Below are 18,151 nucleotides of genomic sequence, written 5' to 3' on the forward strand. Positions count from 1 at the left end.
GCAGGGACTAAACGGCGTGCCCTCTCTCCTGCCTATCGGCATTCAGAGAGCTGCCCCTTTTGCCCCTCTTTTATAGGTTTAACAAGTGGGATTTGTTTATCTCTACTTTTTTTAAACGACGGGTATTCACCTTCATTCCCTTAAAGAGAATATTCATTTGGAATAATGCTATATTTCCAGGGACTGTGATGCTCCTTCTTTTTCGCATGGGTTATTAATTGAGTAGATGGGTTTTTGTGCTTCTGGTTACGGACGGACCAGTGGGGCGTGGACTACATCCTGCTTCGCCCTTAACCCAATAGCGATAGCCTTAGAGGGCGAAGCCTCATACGAAATAGAACTGAGGTTACGTACTGTAACCCAGCTTCTATGAGTATAGGCGCAGCCCTCTAAGGTTCGGGCCCCACTGGCTCCGCGAATAGCTGAAGAAAAGCTGTTTGTGTGGGAGCAGTTGGACGGGCCATCTTCCTATTTATACGGAAGTGAGGCCGGAGGTGGGGCCCACGTCATAGGTGGGCGTGGATTAAGTCTGTCAGTGCTGCACACGTGCAGTGGGATTACCCAATAGCGATAGCCTTAGAGGGCTGCGCCTATACTCATAGAAGCTGGGTTACAGTACGTAACCTCAGTAATTTCCTGTTTATATTCCCCTGTTTCCCGTTGTTTGTTGTCAATTGGTCTTGTCCTCTCCTCATGCCAGAACTCTGCTCTTCAGTGTTTGCTTTGGATTCAAAGCCTATTTTTGCTCCTGAAACTTATGTTAAAGGTGGGGTAGGTAAGTTTGAGAAACCGGCTCGAGATACACTTTTTGTTATATTCCATGAAATGCTCTTAACATCCCGATAGAAATGAATATCTTAAGTGCTTTGACAAAAAATCCATTAAAAAATGTCATCTGTGGAAGCCGTAGTACTGTAAAAAGCATGACCAATCCGTCCCGGCTAAAATAACTGGATGGCCTACCTGCCTGTCAGCCTTCCATCTGTGCACAAACTTATCTCGTGCCCTCATTGGTCATGTGCACGTTTGTGTGTGTTGGAGGAACAGAGTTCCTCTGTAAGGAAGTGGCAGATTTTTTCCGGTTGTGTATTTTCAAATTACCTACCGATTACATTACATTACCTACCCCACCTTTAAGTTTAGTTCCTCCTCACGTTGTGAGCGATTTCCTTTTGTGCAAATAAAGTATATCAATTATACTTTACCTTTGGCTCCTGGGTCGTGCATTTGAGTCCTTATCTTTGTGTATCCAAGTTCGTAGCCTGTATGAATGAACTTGTCTCTTGGATTAGACTTTTCCACTACACACAGTTACATAACAACCTATGTTTATTAATGGTGGCATTACATGTAGTTCTGCTAGTACCAGGCTTTCAATATTTCACATAACGGGTCACCGATTGCATTAGAATGCATCAGAGCTGTAGGTAATGTGCTGTTTTAAAGGTCCCATGTCATGGCCATTGCTACTGATCATAATTCCATTGTTGAGGTCTACTAGATTTACATTGTGCAATTTTTCAAACTCACATTGGTTTCTCATATATAGTATCTCTGTAGTATGTGTATTCACTCTCTGTCCTAAACGGCTTGTTGGAGCTCCTGCCCCCCCCTCCCTGTGAGCCCAGTGGTCGTCTGCGAGACAGCGAGACACAGTGAAACCCAGCCCGAGCACACACACACCCACAGCCTGGCTGGAAGTTTGTGTGTGCTCACTAGGGGTGGGCGGATCGATCCCAACATATCGATACTTCCGATATTAAGTTACGTTTCAAAATATCGATACTAGAGCCAATAGGATCGATACTTTTATACTTTTTTCCCCTCTCCTCTACTCGTCAATTTCATCAAAAACTATGTGCAGAGTGCAGACGAACACAAGTATATGCGCTCTTTCCTTCTCTCTCCACTGCTGTCCTCCTCTCCTCGAGGCTCCCGCACGCGCAGCGCGCTCCCTGCCTGGCGGCCGATTATCAAGCTGACTGACAGCAGCCAGCAGGGCAGGACAGCAGCAGCCAGCGACCGAGTGCGACACACACACACGCGCATGATTGCTGAGAGAAAGAGGAGCGTTGTATGGAGCTATTTCACAACTGTCAATGAAAACTTAGCGAACTGTGATGTGTGCAAGAAGGCAGTTCGCTACTGTGGCCACTTTGTATTGTTATTTTCATGTTTGCACTTTACATTTGCAAAAGTAAAATGTTTATTTGTCTATAAAAACGATCCTGTCTTTAATCATGAAAATGAATTCAGATTTAGTGTCATAGTCTGCTCCATCATTCACCAGTAGTTTTCCATTCACCTGTCTCACCTGTTTTCCACACCCACTCGTTAACTCACTCTCTTTCTCTTCTGCACCCATTAGCTTCTGCCAGTATTTAAACTCGCACCTGACACACACTCTTTGCCAGATTGTACTTTGCCTCATGCTTGTCTCTCCCGCGTTCAACACTAGATTGCCTACCCGGTTCCGACCCTGCCTGTCCCCGACCTGCCTGCTCTGCCTGTTTCCTGATCCTGCCTGTCCCTCGACTATCCTGCCTGGCCTGTTATCCGACCCTGCCTGTATCCACGCTGACCGCCTCGCTTACTCCCTGACCCTCTGCCTGTCCCTGACTCACCTTCTGCCCGCTGTCCTCCGGTGCGTTATACTGCCCGGTTGGTATTCCTCCGATCCAGTGGAATCTCCAATAAAGGATATTACCAATTCTCCTTGGTTTCTCGAGTGCTGCATTTGAGTTCTCCTTAAGACTGTGACAGAACAATCTGGCCAGAACATGGACCCAGCGCGCTCCTCTTCACCAAGAGACCGTTTCGAGAGAGTTGAGGACGCTCTCCAGAGGCAGGAAGCCTCGATAGCCGCCCTGGCCACCGAGGCTCATCATGCTACATCTTCACATGACCAGACGCTAACCTATTTAGCTGCGCAGCTACAGCAGCTAACGGCTACTGTGCAGCAGCTAGTGGCAGGAGTGGCCGCTCCAGCGCCTCTTCCTATGCCGTCGACACCCGCTTCTGCATCACCTCTGATGGGATTTACCCCGGAGCCTCGGGTGGGAACTCCGGAGCGCTACGCCGGGGAACCAGAGGGCTGCAGCCCGTTTCTTACGAACTGTTCTATCCTGTTTGCACTGCAGCCACACACTTTCGCTTCTGAAGCTGCTCGTGTGGCGTTCACGGTCAATCATTTGACTGGGAAAGCCCGACTGTGGGGCACAGCGGAATGGGAGCAACAAACACCCGCCTGCTCTTCGTTCCCCGCTTTTTCTGCGGAGCTGCGCAAGGTGTTTGGACCCGTGTCTGTGGGTCCAGACGCTGCAGGAGGACTATTGAACCTGAGCCAGGGTAATGGATCTATAGTGGATTATGCCATTGAGTTTCGCACCCGGAGCCGCCTCAGCAACTGGAATTCTGCAGCCCAGTGTGACGCCTATCTGCGTGGGTTGGCGGATTACATCAAAGATGAGCTTGTGTCGTTTGATCTGCCCAATTCACTGGATGGGTTGATTGAACTGACTTCCCGCATGGATCGGCGCATCCAGACACGGAGACGGGAGCGACGATCGGCGGAAGTTCAACATGCCTGGGCGCCCCGACGTCCGAGTTTGGCTGCGACTCCTCACCTCACTCCAGAGCCGCAACCAGGGGGGGATGAGCCCATGCAGGTGGGTCGCACCAACCTCACTTTGGAGGAACGTGAGCATCGCAGACGTCGTAACCTGTGTCTCTACTGCGGCTGGGCCGGCCATTTCGTTTCTCACTGCCCGGTAAAAGGCAAGGCTCAGCAGTAATGGGGAACATACTGGTGAGCCAAACCCCTGGATTTGTTCCCACTCAGAGACCATTGAGCCACGCCAGGTTGCTATTGCCGGATAGCTCTCAGGCTCTTGCAGTTTTTATTGACTCTGGTTCGGACGCGAGTATTATGGATGAAGAGCTTATGCTGCAGTTGGGTATAGACCGGGTTCCCTTATCTCGCCCAGTTCCAGCCAACGCCTTAGACGGTCACCTGCTGGGGACAGTGACTCATCAGACTGTACCCGTTCACATGCTCCTGTCTGGGAACCATCACGAGACTATTCAGTTTCATGTTCTCCGGTCTCCACATATCCCGCTTATCCTGGGTTACCCATGGCTCCGCCGCCACAACCCTAACATTGACTGGGAGACGGGAGCCATTTTGGGATGGAGCCCCTCTTGTCATCAGATCTGTCTGAAACAGGCTGCCGCACCTCAACGCTCGGGGAACCCCAGCCAAGTTCTGGATGTTACAGGAGTTCCACCGGAATATCTGGACTTCAAGGAAGTATTCAGCAAGTCGAGGGCTACTTCCCTACCACCACACCGGCCCTACGACTGTGCCATCGACCTGCATCCCGGCACCAGCCCTCCCAGGGGTCGATTGTACTCCCTGTCTGCTCCGGAAAGAGTTTCCATGGAGACTTATATCAATGACGCTCTGGCGGCTGGGATTATTCGCCCGTCCTCATCACCTGCTGGCGCAGGGTTCTTCTTTGTAGAGAAGAAAGACAAGACCCTAAGGCCCTGTATCGACTTTCGGGGTCTTAATAACATTACAATCAAGAATCGATACCCACTGCCTCTTATCTCTTCTGCATTTGAGTTGTTGCAGGGAGCAACCATATTCACGAAGCTGGACTTGCGTAACGCGTACCACTTGGTACGTATTCGCGAGGGGGATGAGTGGAAGACCGCCTTCAACACCACCTCGGGGCACTACGAGTACCTAGTCATGCCTTTTGGGCTTACCAACGCCCCTGCAGTATTCCAGGCGTTGGTAAATGATGTGCTCCGAGACATGTTGGACCGACACGTGTTTGTTTACTTGGATGACATCCTGATCTTTTCCAAGACACTGAGAGAACACGTGCACCACGTCCAGGCGGTTCTCAGGAGATTACTCGAGAACTCGCTGTTTGTTAAAACGGAGAAGTGCGAGTTTCACACATCCTCTGTCTCTTTTCTGGGATACATCGTGGGACAAGGGAGCATCGAGATGGATCCTGCCAAGGTTGATGCAGTCACTTCCTGGCCGGTTCCAGATTCCCGGAAGCGGCTACAACAGTTCCGCGGGTTCGCCAACTTCTACCGGAGGTTCATTCGTGGATACAGTACCTTGGCCGCTCCTCTCACAGCCCTGACCTCCTCTAAGGTCATGTTCCAGTGGTCCTCCTCGGCTGAGGAGGCATTCCAGAACCTTAAGGCGAGGTTCACCTCCGGCCCCATTCTCCGAGTACCCGATCCTGTAAGACAGTTTGTTTTGGAGGTGGATGCTTCTGATATGGGGGTGGGAGCCATCCTGTCTCAGCGAGCAATGGACAGCCAAAACCTCCATCCCTGTGCTTTCTTTTCAAAGCGTTTGACTCCAGCGGAAAGGAATTATGATGTGGGAAACCGGGAGCTGCTAGCAGTGAAGTTGGCTCTGGAGGAGTGGCGTCACTGGCTCGAGGGGACCAGTCAACCTTTCCTGGTGTGGACCGACCACAAGAATTTGGAGTACATCCGGTCGGCCCGCAGACTGAATTCCCGACAGGCTAGATGGGCCCTTTTCTTCACTAAGTTCAATTTCTCCCTCTCCTACCGCCCTGGTTCTCGGAACATTAAGGCTGACGCTCTTTCTCGTCAGTTTGGAGAGGGAGGTAACATTCCCAGGGGCTTGGACACCATCCTTCCGACTTCTCAGCTCGTCGCCGCCCTCATCTGGGAGGTGGAGGAGAGGGTCAAGGCTGCCCAGCAGGACCAGCCGGGACCCAGTGCCTGTCCTCCGAACCGCCTGTTCGTTCCGCAGACGTTGAGGTCTGATGTTCTCCAGTTGGCTCATAACTCCAGACTCACCTGCCATCCTGGGATCCAACGCACATGGGAGGTAGTCCAGCAAAGGTTCTGGTGGGCAACACTTAAGGAGGACACCAGGGAATTTGTTAATGCCTGCCCCGTTTGCAATCAGAACAAGTCTTCTCACCAAGCTCCTGCTGGTCTCCTACGACCTCTGCCTATCCCTCATCGCCCCTGGTCTCACATTTCTTTTGACTTTGTTACTGGTCTGCCACCGTCCAACGGACACACTGCCATCTTGACGGTGGTAGACCGATTCAGTAAGATGGCTCATTTTGTGCCGATACCCAAGCTCCCCTCAGCTAAAGAGACGGCAGGGCTGGTCCTGCTCCATGTGTTCCGGCTCCATGGGCTGCCTACTGATGTGGTTTCCGATCGTGGTCCTCAATTTACCTCGGTGTTCTGGAGGGAATTCTGCACGCTCCTTGGGGCCACGGTCAGTCTGTCATCCGGTTTCCATCCGCAGTCCAACGGTCAGACAGAAAGAAAGAACCAGGAGATGGAGACAACCTTACGATGTATAGTCTCCAAGAACCCAGCGGCCTGGGCTAAACAGCTGCTCTGGGTCGAGTACGCCCACAACACTCTTGTCAGTTCGGCCACCAAGCTGTCCCCATTTCAGTGTGCTTACGGGCTTCAACCCCCTCTGTTTCCGGCCCTGGAGAGGGAGGTTACCTGTCCGTCCGTCCAGGCTTTCATCCGTCGTTGTCGACAGACCTGGAATCAAGCCCGGAGAACTCTCGTCTGTTCGGCCAACCGGTACGCCTCCTCTGCCAACCGCCGACGTTCTGAAGCACCTGTCTACCAGGTGGGCCAAAAGGTATGGCTTTCCTCCCGGGATATTCCTTTACGGGTGGATTCAAAGAAACTTGCACCTAAATTCATTGGACCGTTTGAGATTGTCAGAATAATCAATCCCGCAGCAGTAAGGCTAAGACTGCCTCGGACTCTGCGGATCCATCCCACCTTCCACGTTTCCAGGATCAAACCTGTCCGAGAGAGTGCCTTGGTTCCTGCGATCCCTCCCCCACCACCCCCCCGGATGATTGACGGCGGGCCTACGTACACTCTCCGACGACTTCTTCGTTCCCGTCGCAGAGGAAGAGGAGTCCAGTACCTGGTGGACTGGAAGGGTTACGGCCCTGAGGAGAGGTGTTGGGTTCCAGCTCGTCATGTGTTGGACCCCCGGCTCATCAGGGAGTTCCATCGGCGTAATCCCGAGCAACCGTCTAAGACCGTCACGTTGACGGGCAGAGACACAGGGAGAGTCTCTCCTCTTACCGTCAGCTCGTCAGAGGAGGACAGCGAGGGGCAGGCTTCTGATGAAGATGCAGATTCCCACAGGGGGCAGGAGAGGGAGGCGGAAAGAACTTTTTCAGATGAGTACTAATCCCACCTCCCACCTTCATCTGTAGATTAGCATTTAGGGACGTCAGGAGCCGTCCATTAAGGGGGGGGTTCTGTCATAGTCTGCTCCATCATTCACCAGTAGTTTTCCATTCACCTGTCTCACCTGTTTTCCACACCCACTCGTTAACTCACTCTCTTTCTCTTCTGCACCCATTAGCTTCTGCCAGTATTTAAACTCGCACCTGACACACACTCTTTGCCAGATTGTACTTTGCCTCATGCTTGTCTCTCCCGCGTTCAACACTAGATTGCCTACCCGGTTCCGACCCTGCCTGTCCCCGACCTGCCTGCTCTGCCTGTTTCCTGATCCTGCCTGTCCCTCGACTATCCTGCCTGGCCTGTTATCCGACCCTGCCTGTATCCACGCTGACCGCCTCGCTTACTCCCTGACCCTCTGCCTGTCCCTGACTCACCTTCTGCCCGCTGTCCTCCGGTGCGTTATACTGCCCGGTTGGTATTCCTCCGATCCAGTGGAATCTCCAATAAAGGATATTACCAATTCTCCTTGGTTTCTCGAGTGCTGCATTTGGGTTCTCCTTAAGACTGTGACATTTAGTCTATGTATGATGCTTTCAGCTCAAAAATCATGTCATGCAGCTCTCCTGAAAGTACATTCTTTTCATTAAAAAAAGTATAGGTATCGGTATCGGCGATACTGGCCCTGAAATACTTGATATCAGATCGAATCCAGATTTTGTAGTATCGCCCACCCCTAGTGCTCACACACAGACTCACAGCCTCGCCGCGTCCAGCCGTCTCAGGCTGAGAAATCCCAACCCAGTCTCATAAAAAAACGTGTAATAACTACGTTGGTCCACAACGTAGGACGTAGTATTTCTACCAAAACGCCTCTGAAATTATAAGATGCCTACGTTTTTTTTCACCATTCATTCCAATGGCTGGCGTCTATGACACGTGATCTTCACATTTCTCCCTGCAGAAAAAAAAAACATGGCAGACATTCGTTTTATTCTCGGTGGAAAATGCCTATTTTAAGGTTAGTTTGGCGATTAAAATGCCTTTTGATGTCATTTGATGCGAGAAATATGAGTTGTTATTTCAGATTATGTGTGCAGTGGATGTACATGATCTTTAGTTTGCTAGTTATTACGAAGATTACTTCAAGAAATTGTGTCTATACAACGTTTTCATTGTTACCAAGGTGGTTGCTAGGGACGCTGCTATCGATATTATTTCTGTTATGTTGTGTAAAATGGTGTTATCTTTATTGCTACCCCCTTCCCCGTCAATGTATAGTGTTGGTCCACAGTGCAAACGTATTAGTTTAACAAAATCCGCATCTAAAATTGTGGCATAGTGTGGTGCCGAGAGATGGGAGTCGGAGGCGGGGTATCAAAGGTACAAGCTAGACTTTTATTTAGCATCTCAAAACACATGTAAACAGCTTCATGCCCGGGAAGCTAAGACCGGCGGAGACAGGAAGTCCGGCTCACTAAAATGTCCGTGCAGAACAATACCCTAACCCATAGATCCGTGGGTGAATAATGTCAATCACCACAATAGATATGTTATTTTCCCCTGTGCAATTCTCCATTTACTCAACAATAACACATAATTATCCTTGTGTTTATATATTTGTTTGATTAATAAACACAAGTTGGAGTCCGTCAGGACCGAGGGTCAGAGCAGCTCATTTGCTTTACAGAATATTACACCCGGAAGTAAGTATTCTCTCCGCTTCGCTTGACAAACCCCGTGATAGTCCTCAAGCTCTGTGATTGGAGAGTGTGCAGAGCGTCGAACAGCACTTGAAATGGGATGGAACCACGGCAGACTGTCCAAAACTGGATTTGAACGGGTCCACCGCGTCCCCCCCTCCCCCACCCCGTCCCCAGAACTACACATGCTGGCTATTGTGTTTCGCAACATGTTCTCTATCTATGGCACGTCTCTACTGGGAGTTGTAGTTTTAAAAGACGTTTTCATATTTCCCATAATAAGAAGTTGCCAGTATTAAACTGTGTACATCCCTGGAGGTTTAGGGGATAGGAAACACTACAATTTAAAACATATAATTAATAAATGGGTGAAAATTGCTTGTGCCCATAATGGGCAGCATTAATATATACTCACACGACAGCTAAGGTCAGAAGAGCTTTATTTAACAGCTGGTCTTATGTCTGTGACCCCTCCTGTTGTTCATTGATAACATTACATTACATTAATTGATAAGCCTGAAACATGCACTTGTCAAGGTTCAGAGGCACATTGTGCAAATATGGCAGTAGCCATCAATCATCTTAAGATAAGATATACTTTATTGATCCCAAGTTGGAAACATTTGCGTTACATCAGCATGTGTATAGTTGTAAATATGCAGTGGTGTTTATTTGTAAATCATTTAGTATAATCACACAAATTCTGTGTTTTATATTTAATAATTCTGTGTTCTTTATTTATTGATTGTTCAATACCTGACAAGGTCGGAGATGAAAAACTTTGGTCACAGGTTCCTCAACAGTGCATCACAAGACATCTTTCAATATGTGTACCTCCACCATTAAATTGTCATATTCTGCACATTTCTTATACTATCTACATACATCTTACAGTATAAGAGTATAATACACATGTATAATATCAGTTAAAATAAGTGCTTCAACATAGTTAACATTGCTGGAGGTATGCACAAATATTGATAGATGTCTTGTAATGGACTGTTGAGGAACCTGCGACCCAAGTTTTTCATTCAATGCATAACTACACCATAGTTGTATAGGCCTATATGATATGTCAATACACCTTAGAAAATCTTGAAATCTTGAAAGGGATGTGAAAAATAGTCATTATATACAGTCTTTAATTAACTATTAGTAGAGAATAACGAGTAATGAACATACTTTATAGGGATTCTATTAATATCTAATAATAAAATAATGAAATTCAATAACATGCTTTAACCACCAGGTGTCCCTTTCTATCAGCTGTAATAATAATACAAATAATCCTTATATTTGTATTATAGCGCTTTATCAAAGACTCTCAAAGCGCTTTACAAATACACATTACACATACAGATCATACATGTAATGGTCATCTACTGTGGACAATACCCACAGGAGCAAATTCGGGTGAAGTGTCTTGCCCAAGGACACAACGGCCTGACGCAGTGGGGCGGGAGCGGGTTTCGAACTGGAGTTCCCCAACGCCCCCTTGATCTGATGATCAAACGCACAGACCACTGCGCCACCCGTCCCTGTGCACCTTTATGGTGTAAATACAGCCTATCTACCAATTGGATCAAATATAAAAGTGAGCCGAATTAGTGTTGATACTGCAAGGAGACGTATTGTGGGAAAAGAAATGTAAGATGTTGTTTAATGGCTGATATATTTATGATCCACGTCACGTTTCCAGTGTTGGCGGCAGTTCTTCATGTTTGTCTAGAAGTCTTCTCATCAGGGCTCTATAAATAGAGAACTACGGCAGATATGTAATATTTAATGCAGCCGAACCGTGTATTACAATGCCGTTATGTGATGACTTTCAAAGAGAAAAGCAAGTACACTCGGAATAAAGTGTTTTCGGTCTGTTTCCGGTATTTGTTAATGACGATGTGCTGTGAGATGTGAGACTGGAATTGCACAGGGGAAAATAATGTTTCTGCACCATTTTAGATGCGGATTTTGTTAAACTAATACGTTTGCGCTGTGGACCAACACTATACTTTGACGGGGAAGGGGGTAGCAATAAAGATAACACCATTAAAAAGTTACACAACATAACAGAAATAATATCGATAGCAGCGTCCCTAGCAACCACCTTGGTAACAATGAAAGCGTTGTAGACACCATTTCCTGAAGTAATCTTCATAATAACTAGCAAACTAAAGATCATGTACATCCACTGCACACATAATCTGAAATAATAACTCATATTTCTCGCATCAAATGACATCAAAACGCATTTTAATGGCCAAAGTAACTTTAAATAGGCATTTTACACCGAGAATAAAACGTTTTTGTAGAAATACTACGTCCTACGTTGTGGACCAACATAGTTATTACACGTTTTTTTGTGAGACTGGGTTGGAAATCCGCAGAGCTGCAGCTGAGAAAAGATTGAGTGTGTGTGTGTGAGGAAGTCCGCGTGACGCAACTATACCCAAATGCGTTCTGGGGCAGCATAGACAGGTATTTTCTGTGTTAGAGTTTTACTCGCTACAGGGTGTACTTTGAGGGTTTGTGACTCTGCAGACCGTTTGCATGCATAAAAACCTTCATAAAACACAAGGAGACGGGTATAACCAGAAAAGCATGACATGGGACCTTTAATAAATTGGCTGTGTATAATGTCTAAAATACAGACTCTCTGCAAAAGCCACTGTTCACATTAATCATCTTTTTCCAGATCACTGCACATCTTTTTAGGACAAATTTGTAATTCTCTGCATGTTCACCACCCCTAGTTATTTTTGGTGAATTTCATGTAGCTGTTAATTGCGCAGTGACAGCAGCGTAATGAGAATTGATGCAGAGTGAAGCAGTCATGAAATAGAGGAGCTCTACAAAACACTGAACAACAGAGACATTAAAGTGACTAAAGCGCCTGTACTGAAAGCACACTGAATATCAAGGACAAACATCCCAGAATCTGCAGCTGTGAAAATGTATACCACTGGTTTCAACACAATGCCATCTGTCACATAAACAACAGCTATACACCTGTAAAATGATACTGATGTATTATTGCTGTCGTACAATTTAATCTGGCTCACCCCTCCCTTAAAACTATCAAGGTAATGCATATCAATACACAGATTTCTGAAATGTGTATATATAATACACGCTGTAAAAGTGATCAATGATCAATTCCGGTACGAACGATGCCCAACAGAGTCAACATCCTCTCCTTTCCTTCACATCTGATGTTCTCTGCTAAGATGTTGTTGTTTCCTGAGAGTGTGCCGTTTGTTTTGCCTGGTTAAACCCTTGTTAGCACAGGATGATGGATAATGTGTCAACCCACACTGCAGATTCGGTGGTTTCAGGAAGAGAGAGTGTGTGTATGCATGTTTGCGTGTGTGTGCATGTTTGCGTGTGCGTGCATGTGTGTCCGAAGAGGAAAGCGAGGCTGCTGGCTCCAGAAATATATCTATAGTGACTGGTGGCTTGTGGGACTTTATTTTGTAACCACACAGGCATACAGTATTTAATCTACTACTACACCCACCCCCACACACACACACACACACACACACACACACACACACACACACACACACACACACACACACACACACACACACACACACACACACACACACACACACACACACACACACACACACACACACACACACACACACACACACACACACACACACACACCCCACCCCCACACACACACATACACACACACACCACACACACACACACAACACACACACACACACACACACACACACACACACACACACACACACACACCACACACACACACACACACACACACACACACACACACACACACACACACACACTGGCACAGGTTGTGACTTCCTTGTGTTAATGTAGTCCATATGAATAATTGATCTAGCTTTTCTGTTTTTGTACGTGGAAAGCAAAAAGAGTAATTCTTGTTTCCTGGGCTACTTGAAGAAGAAAAAATGTCATAACATCTGTGCAAGATCTTTACTGATGCCTGACTGAATCTTAACCCTTTTATGTTCCCAAAGGAGATTTCAAATGGTGCTTTAATAAGTGACCTCCAACACTCCAGTCATCACAACTTTAGCTATAGTTTTTATCAGAAAACACTCTGTGCTACTACAACACAACCAAGCATTTTGACTTATTTGTGTGAACACTGACGTGAAGAACTTGTCACTGGATTGCATTGACATTTTCATTGACACAATATGTACTTTGGAGGAATTAACTAAGGCTTTTAAGTACATTACTGACTATTGCAGGTTATCCATTGTGTGGTTCTGTATGTACAATACATTTTTTAATAGAAATGCACATACTCTTTAGTAAACATCAGTCAGTTTTGCATCAGTAGTGTGTAGTTTGATGGATGCAACAGGTAAAGCCAGACAGGAAGAGTCGAGTGAAGAGTAACCTATCAGTCAGATAACATTCACTAAGAAAATATCCCTGAATCTAAAGCTCTATCCTTCAGTGTAAACAAACCTTTTCAAAGAGGGCTAACCAGAAACGACCCAGCATTGAAGAGATATCACGTCCAGTGTACACACTCTCCCTCTTTGTCCCTTTGTTTTTGACAAACAGTGCAGGGAGCCAGAGGTTCAGTTGCCATGGATACCATTTTAGGTGTTTGGGCTCTCCTGCTGGCTCTTTGCACTATGGTCTGATGGTCTGATGGGCTTCAGGGTCTGTTTGTCTGTGTGCATTATGTGTGTCTGTGTACTCGGCATATTGATGCTGTCTGCGAGCAGGAATACTAAAGCCACCTCTTCTGTCTCTAATCTGCTTTTCACCACTTTCTTTTCCCTTCTCTACAGTGTTGTATTTCTAATTCTCTCCTAACCCTACCTTGTTATTCTCTTCCTCCATTCACATCACACCCCCGACTTTTTCCTCCAGTCCCCCCCACTGATAGTCAGCCGGAGCAGGTCGGACTTGGACAGCCCATTTTGTCTCTGCAGCCCACTTGTAAGGCAGTGCTGTGTGCACACATCATGAAAGACTGATGGGACTATAAAACAGAGACGATGAGGAGGAATCAGAGGGGAAGAAGGAGCAATAGTAAAGGGAAAACCTTGGTGTAAAGTTCTAGAGATGATTTGTCTTTGATTATCTTGTGGATAAAATGACATTGAAAAACAGTTACAGTAATACTCCTGCGTCACTTTACAGTGAGGAGGGACTGGCTGTCCTCCTCAGACATGCTGTGATGACGTGTGCAATGAATTTACAACTCCTGTATTCAGTTAAAGGGATATTTCATATTTTAGAAAGTTGTGTTATTATTAATATTACCCAAAGTGAAATCAATTCATAGATATGTTTGCAGCTGTATGCAGTTTATAAGGTATATTACTTGCAATAAGCATATTTTTACTAGACACTTGATTGAAACAGTTTTTAAAGGAATCTGATTATCATATTACATGTAATATAAACATAAAATGTATTATTAAGAACCATAAAAAACTTTTTCATCAAATAACTGTGACTAAAATATGTCCTGAGCCAGACATTTTACTTAAAAGAATTAGCTTGTCATTGCTATCTGGTGGACAGTCGTGGAAACACAGTTTCCAAAAAACACTATTAAATCAACTTTGGCATTTCTGTAGTGCAATTTCTTGTTTACTATTAGTGAACATATACCCCACTATTTCAACCTTGTTTCTTATAAATCACATTTCTGTATTTTATTTCTAAAAGCTAATATTGGTTGTTTTATCATCCTAGAATGAATCACTTTTAATAAACCACAAACTGTGTATTTCTTCCCATTGCAAATATATAAACAAAAGACCACATTGTTCATTACAGTCTTGCTTGCTCTGCCCAGTAACAGAGGTGCACTTCACTTGACAGTGTTGTTAAGGTTAACGTGTCATTTTATCAGCATGTTCATCTGGTGTACAACAGCAAATGCCACTTAATGAAATATTCACGAGTCAACATCAGCACTTTCTCCAGGATTCACTGAAGTACGCATCAGCACTCACATGCAGGGATATACACATGATGTGAGCTACTTCCCATTATATACACATCCGTGACACAACAGACACAATCCTGATACTTAGAAACAAGGCACAACAAGCAAGAAGAGCATCAACACAAAATATCCTTGATTCTATTCAAGTCTCCCTACGCACATTTCACACAGTTGAAAAGCCACTTGATTGTGAAGCACTTGAAGCCAAAGAAACGTCAGAACACCAGACACCTCTGGAGAGGAACATTATCCTGTTCTCCTCGACACCCTACATAGCATTACATTATTCCCAGCTCAAGACAAGTAGGTAAGAAGATAAGATGGAAATGGATAGATACGTATAGATGGATGGATGGATAGATAGACAAAGTATATGACATGTCAAACATGTTTCAAAGCAATGTTTGGCTGAGAGCCCAGTGACACCACGCACACTAAACAAATATAAGGAGAGCTCACCTTCATGGCGCATCCTTCTGTCGCTAGTCCACTCTGAAACACATGAGCTTTACTGGACTTGTCTGATGATAAAACAGAAAGAGAGTGTGTGTGTGTGTGTGTGTGTGTGTGTGTGTGTGTGTGTGTGTGTGTGTGTGTGTGTGTGTGTGTGTGTGTGTGTGTGTGTGTGTGTGTGTGTGTGTGTGTGTGTGTGTGTGTGTGTGTGTGTGTGTGTGTGTGTGTGTGTGTGTGTGTGAGCTGTAAAATATGCTGCTTCCCCTGGAGTCACAAGGGAGGGGAGTGTGTCCCTCCGCAGCAAAAATGAATGTGTTGTAAATGCACGTGTGTGTGTGTGTGTGTGTGTGTGTGTGTGTGTGTGTGTGTGTGTGTGTGTGTGTGTGTGTGTGTGTGTGTGTGTGTGTGTGTGTGTGAGAGTGAAAGTGCTGCCCCTCCTGTTTAATGAATGAAAACTCTAACACAGAAGGACACACCTAAATCCTAACATGATGCTATCTTCCTCCATCCCTCCATATATCCTCACACTTTTCTATCATCTGCACTCCTCTCTTCTCACTTCCTTCCTCTCTGTCTCACTTTCCTCCTCTCACCTCACCGTATCGAGTGTTCCTCCCCCTCCCTCCATCTCCCCACCCTCTCCCTCTAATAGAAAGCTCACATTTCTCTGTTCTCCCATATAGACACAGAAAAGAGGGAGGCAAGGGGGAATAGTTAGATGGATGGTCCAGCTCACCTCAGCTACATTTTATCTCTCCTTCATTTGCCTGTCCTCTTACTATGCATGATGGTGAGCAGCTCAGCCCTTTTGCTCACTTAATTAATCCCCATGTGATTGAAATGTGAAAGAGAAATACATACATGGAAATGTCTTATTGCTGAAGAGGCACATTCATACTGTTATAAAAAAACCATATATTACATCTAAATCCTTACTCACTATTCTGTTTTCAATCAATCAATGTTTATTTTTTTTTATTTATATAGCCCAATATCACAAATGTTACATTTGTCTCAGTGGTCTTCACAGTGTGTACAGAATATCAGTATGACAATACGACACCCTCTGTCCTTAGACCCTCACATCGTACAAGGAAAAACTTCCAAAGAAAACCCAGTTTAAAGGGAAAAATGGGAGAAACCTCAGGGAGTTTTCTGTTTAGCACAATGGAGCAAGTTTGCAATAACTCACATACACACATAATACAGCAATAGTTCCTATTCCTATTTGCGGATACCACTGAAAGGTGTACAGAAAAGGATGCTGATGAGTACATCTCAGAGTGGGTAAGCTCAGATATCATAAAATAATAATTATTGGAGGTTACTTCACACGTCTTCTGTATGCACTGGCAGCACATTGAAATGCAGCAGGGATAGTACATTTTAGTCATACTGCCCTGCAGCTGTGTACCGACACACACCAGCCAACAGAGGGTGCTGTTTTACTCTCACACATAAAGAGCTCATTACAATAAAGTTGGTATAAATAAAAGAAGAAAAAGAAAAGCATGGCATCCTTTCTGATAAATCTATTTCATTTTTGTCATGAAAATACAAATCTTGGTTGGGAAAACACATTATTTTAGATCTGAAACAACTCACTTAAATAAATTAAGCATATCACCCTAAATAATAGAAGGTAGAGGGTTTGTTTCCCATTGTTGGAGCTCTTACACACATTGTCTTTTTCTTTTATGGCGCACCTTCTTGCAGCATACAACCTTCTAGCAATAAGACGACTTTACTGCATTGGCAATAAAAGCCCATGAACACACATTATTACTGTAATTTACACTTAACTGACAGCCAACTTCCACAAATCACTTGCAAGGCCACAGGGATGATGAGGATTGTTATGCTTGCTGAACTGCTCATCTACATGATGGGATATTCTTCTTGTTTTATCCAACAGTAGGTGACATGAAGAAAGTAATCAATATAATCCTCTTTGATTATCCTAACTCTTATTCTAAATCCATGTAATCACTTTTCATAATTCATGATTCTTAAGCATAAATCTACGAAGCGTTCAATCCTGAAACATTAATCTCATTGATTTAATGTTTAATTTATATTGACATGTCTAGTTTAGAGCCTCAAAGGCATCTACAGAATATAAACTTCTCGTCAGATCAATAGGCGATCAGTTCTATGGCTGATTTGTTTCTCCCGGCTGTGACTGCCACAGAACTCAGAAATGTGTGTGTGTGTGTGTGTGTGTGTGTGTGTGGTGTGTGTGTGTGTGTGTGTGTGTGTGTGTGTGTGTGTGTGTGTGTGTGTGTGTGTGTGTGTGTGTGTGTGTGTGTGTGTGTGTGTGTGTGTGTGTCTTTGTGCTTCACATCAGAGGAGTTTTCCTCCCAGAGGGGATACGGGGTCATTACAGTAGCAAAGAACTGACTATAAATAAAGATACAACAAATAAAATACACTTCATGCACACTTCTAAGCCAGGAGCTTCCATTATAGTCCCTACGAACAGAAATAAGAATCTAATATTATGATGTTCTGGTATTTCCAAGTGTAGGATGTGTCAGTTCAGTTTCTAGCAGGAAAAAAAGGGTGGTGTTTGTATATGTCACACCTCTGAATGATGCATCAGCACTCGTGTCCGCCATCATCTGTAGAATGTTTAATAATTGTATTGCAGTGCAGAACTGTGATGTTATGGCTATCACAGCACATCATAAAGGGGGGCTTTGCTGTCTTAAAATGACTGTGTGTGTGTGTGTGTGTGTGTGTGTGTGTGTGTGTGTGTGTGGTGTGT

At 45.2% G+C, this 18,151-nt stretch overlaps 1 protein-coding gene across 2 annotated transcripts in view; it reads right to left on the bottom strand.

Moving 5' to 3' along the window:
• LOC117459292 (inactive phospholipase D5-like) overlaps window positions 1-18,151 on the bottom strand; it is an 87,410-nt gene that overhangs the window by 57,503 nt on the left and 11,756 nt on the right. The window contains exon 1 of one of the 2 annotated variants that reach the window (XM_034100035.2): window positions 15,391-15,490. The exons of the other annotated variant lie outside the window; for it this stretch is intronic. Within the exon in view, the coding sequence (XP_033955926.1) occupies window positions 15,391-15,396 (6 nt within the window). The 5' untranslated portion in view covers window positions 15,397-15,490. Of the gene's footprint in view, window positions 1-15,390; window positions 15,491-18,151 lie in introns of those variants that run through there. 2 annotated transcript variants of the gene reach the window in all.

This window comes from Pseudochaenichthys georgianus, chromosome 15 (genome assembly GCF_902827115.2).
Source record: "Pseudochaenichthys georgianus chromosome 15, fPseGeo1.2, whole genome shotgun sequence".
Taxonomy (NCBI): domain Eukaryota; kingdom Metazoa; phylum Chordata; class Actinopteri; order Perciformes; family Channichthyidae; genus Pseudochaenichthys; species Pseudochaenichthys georgianus.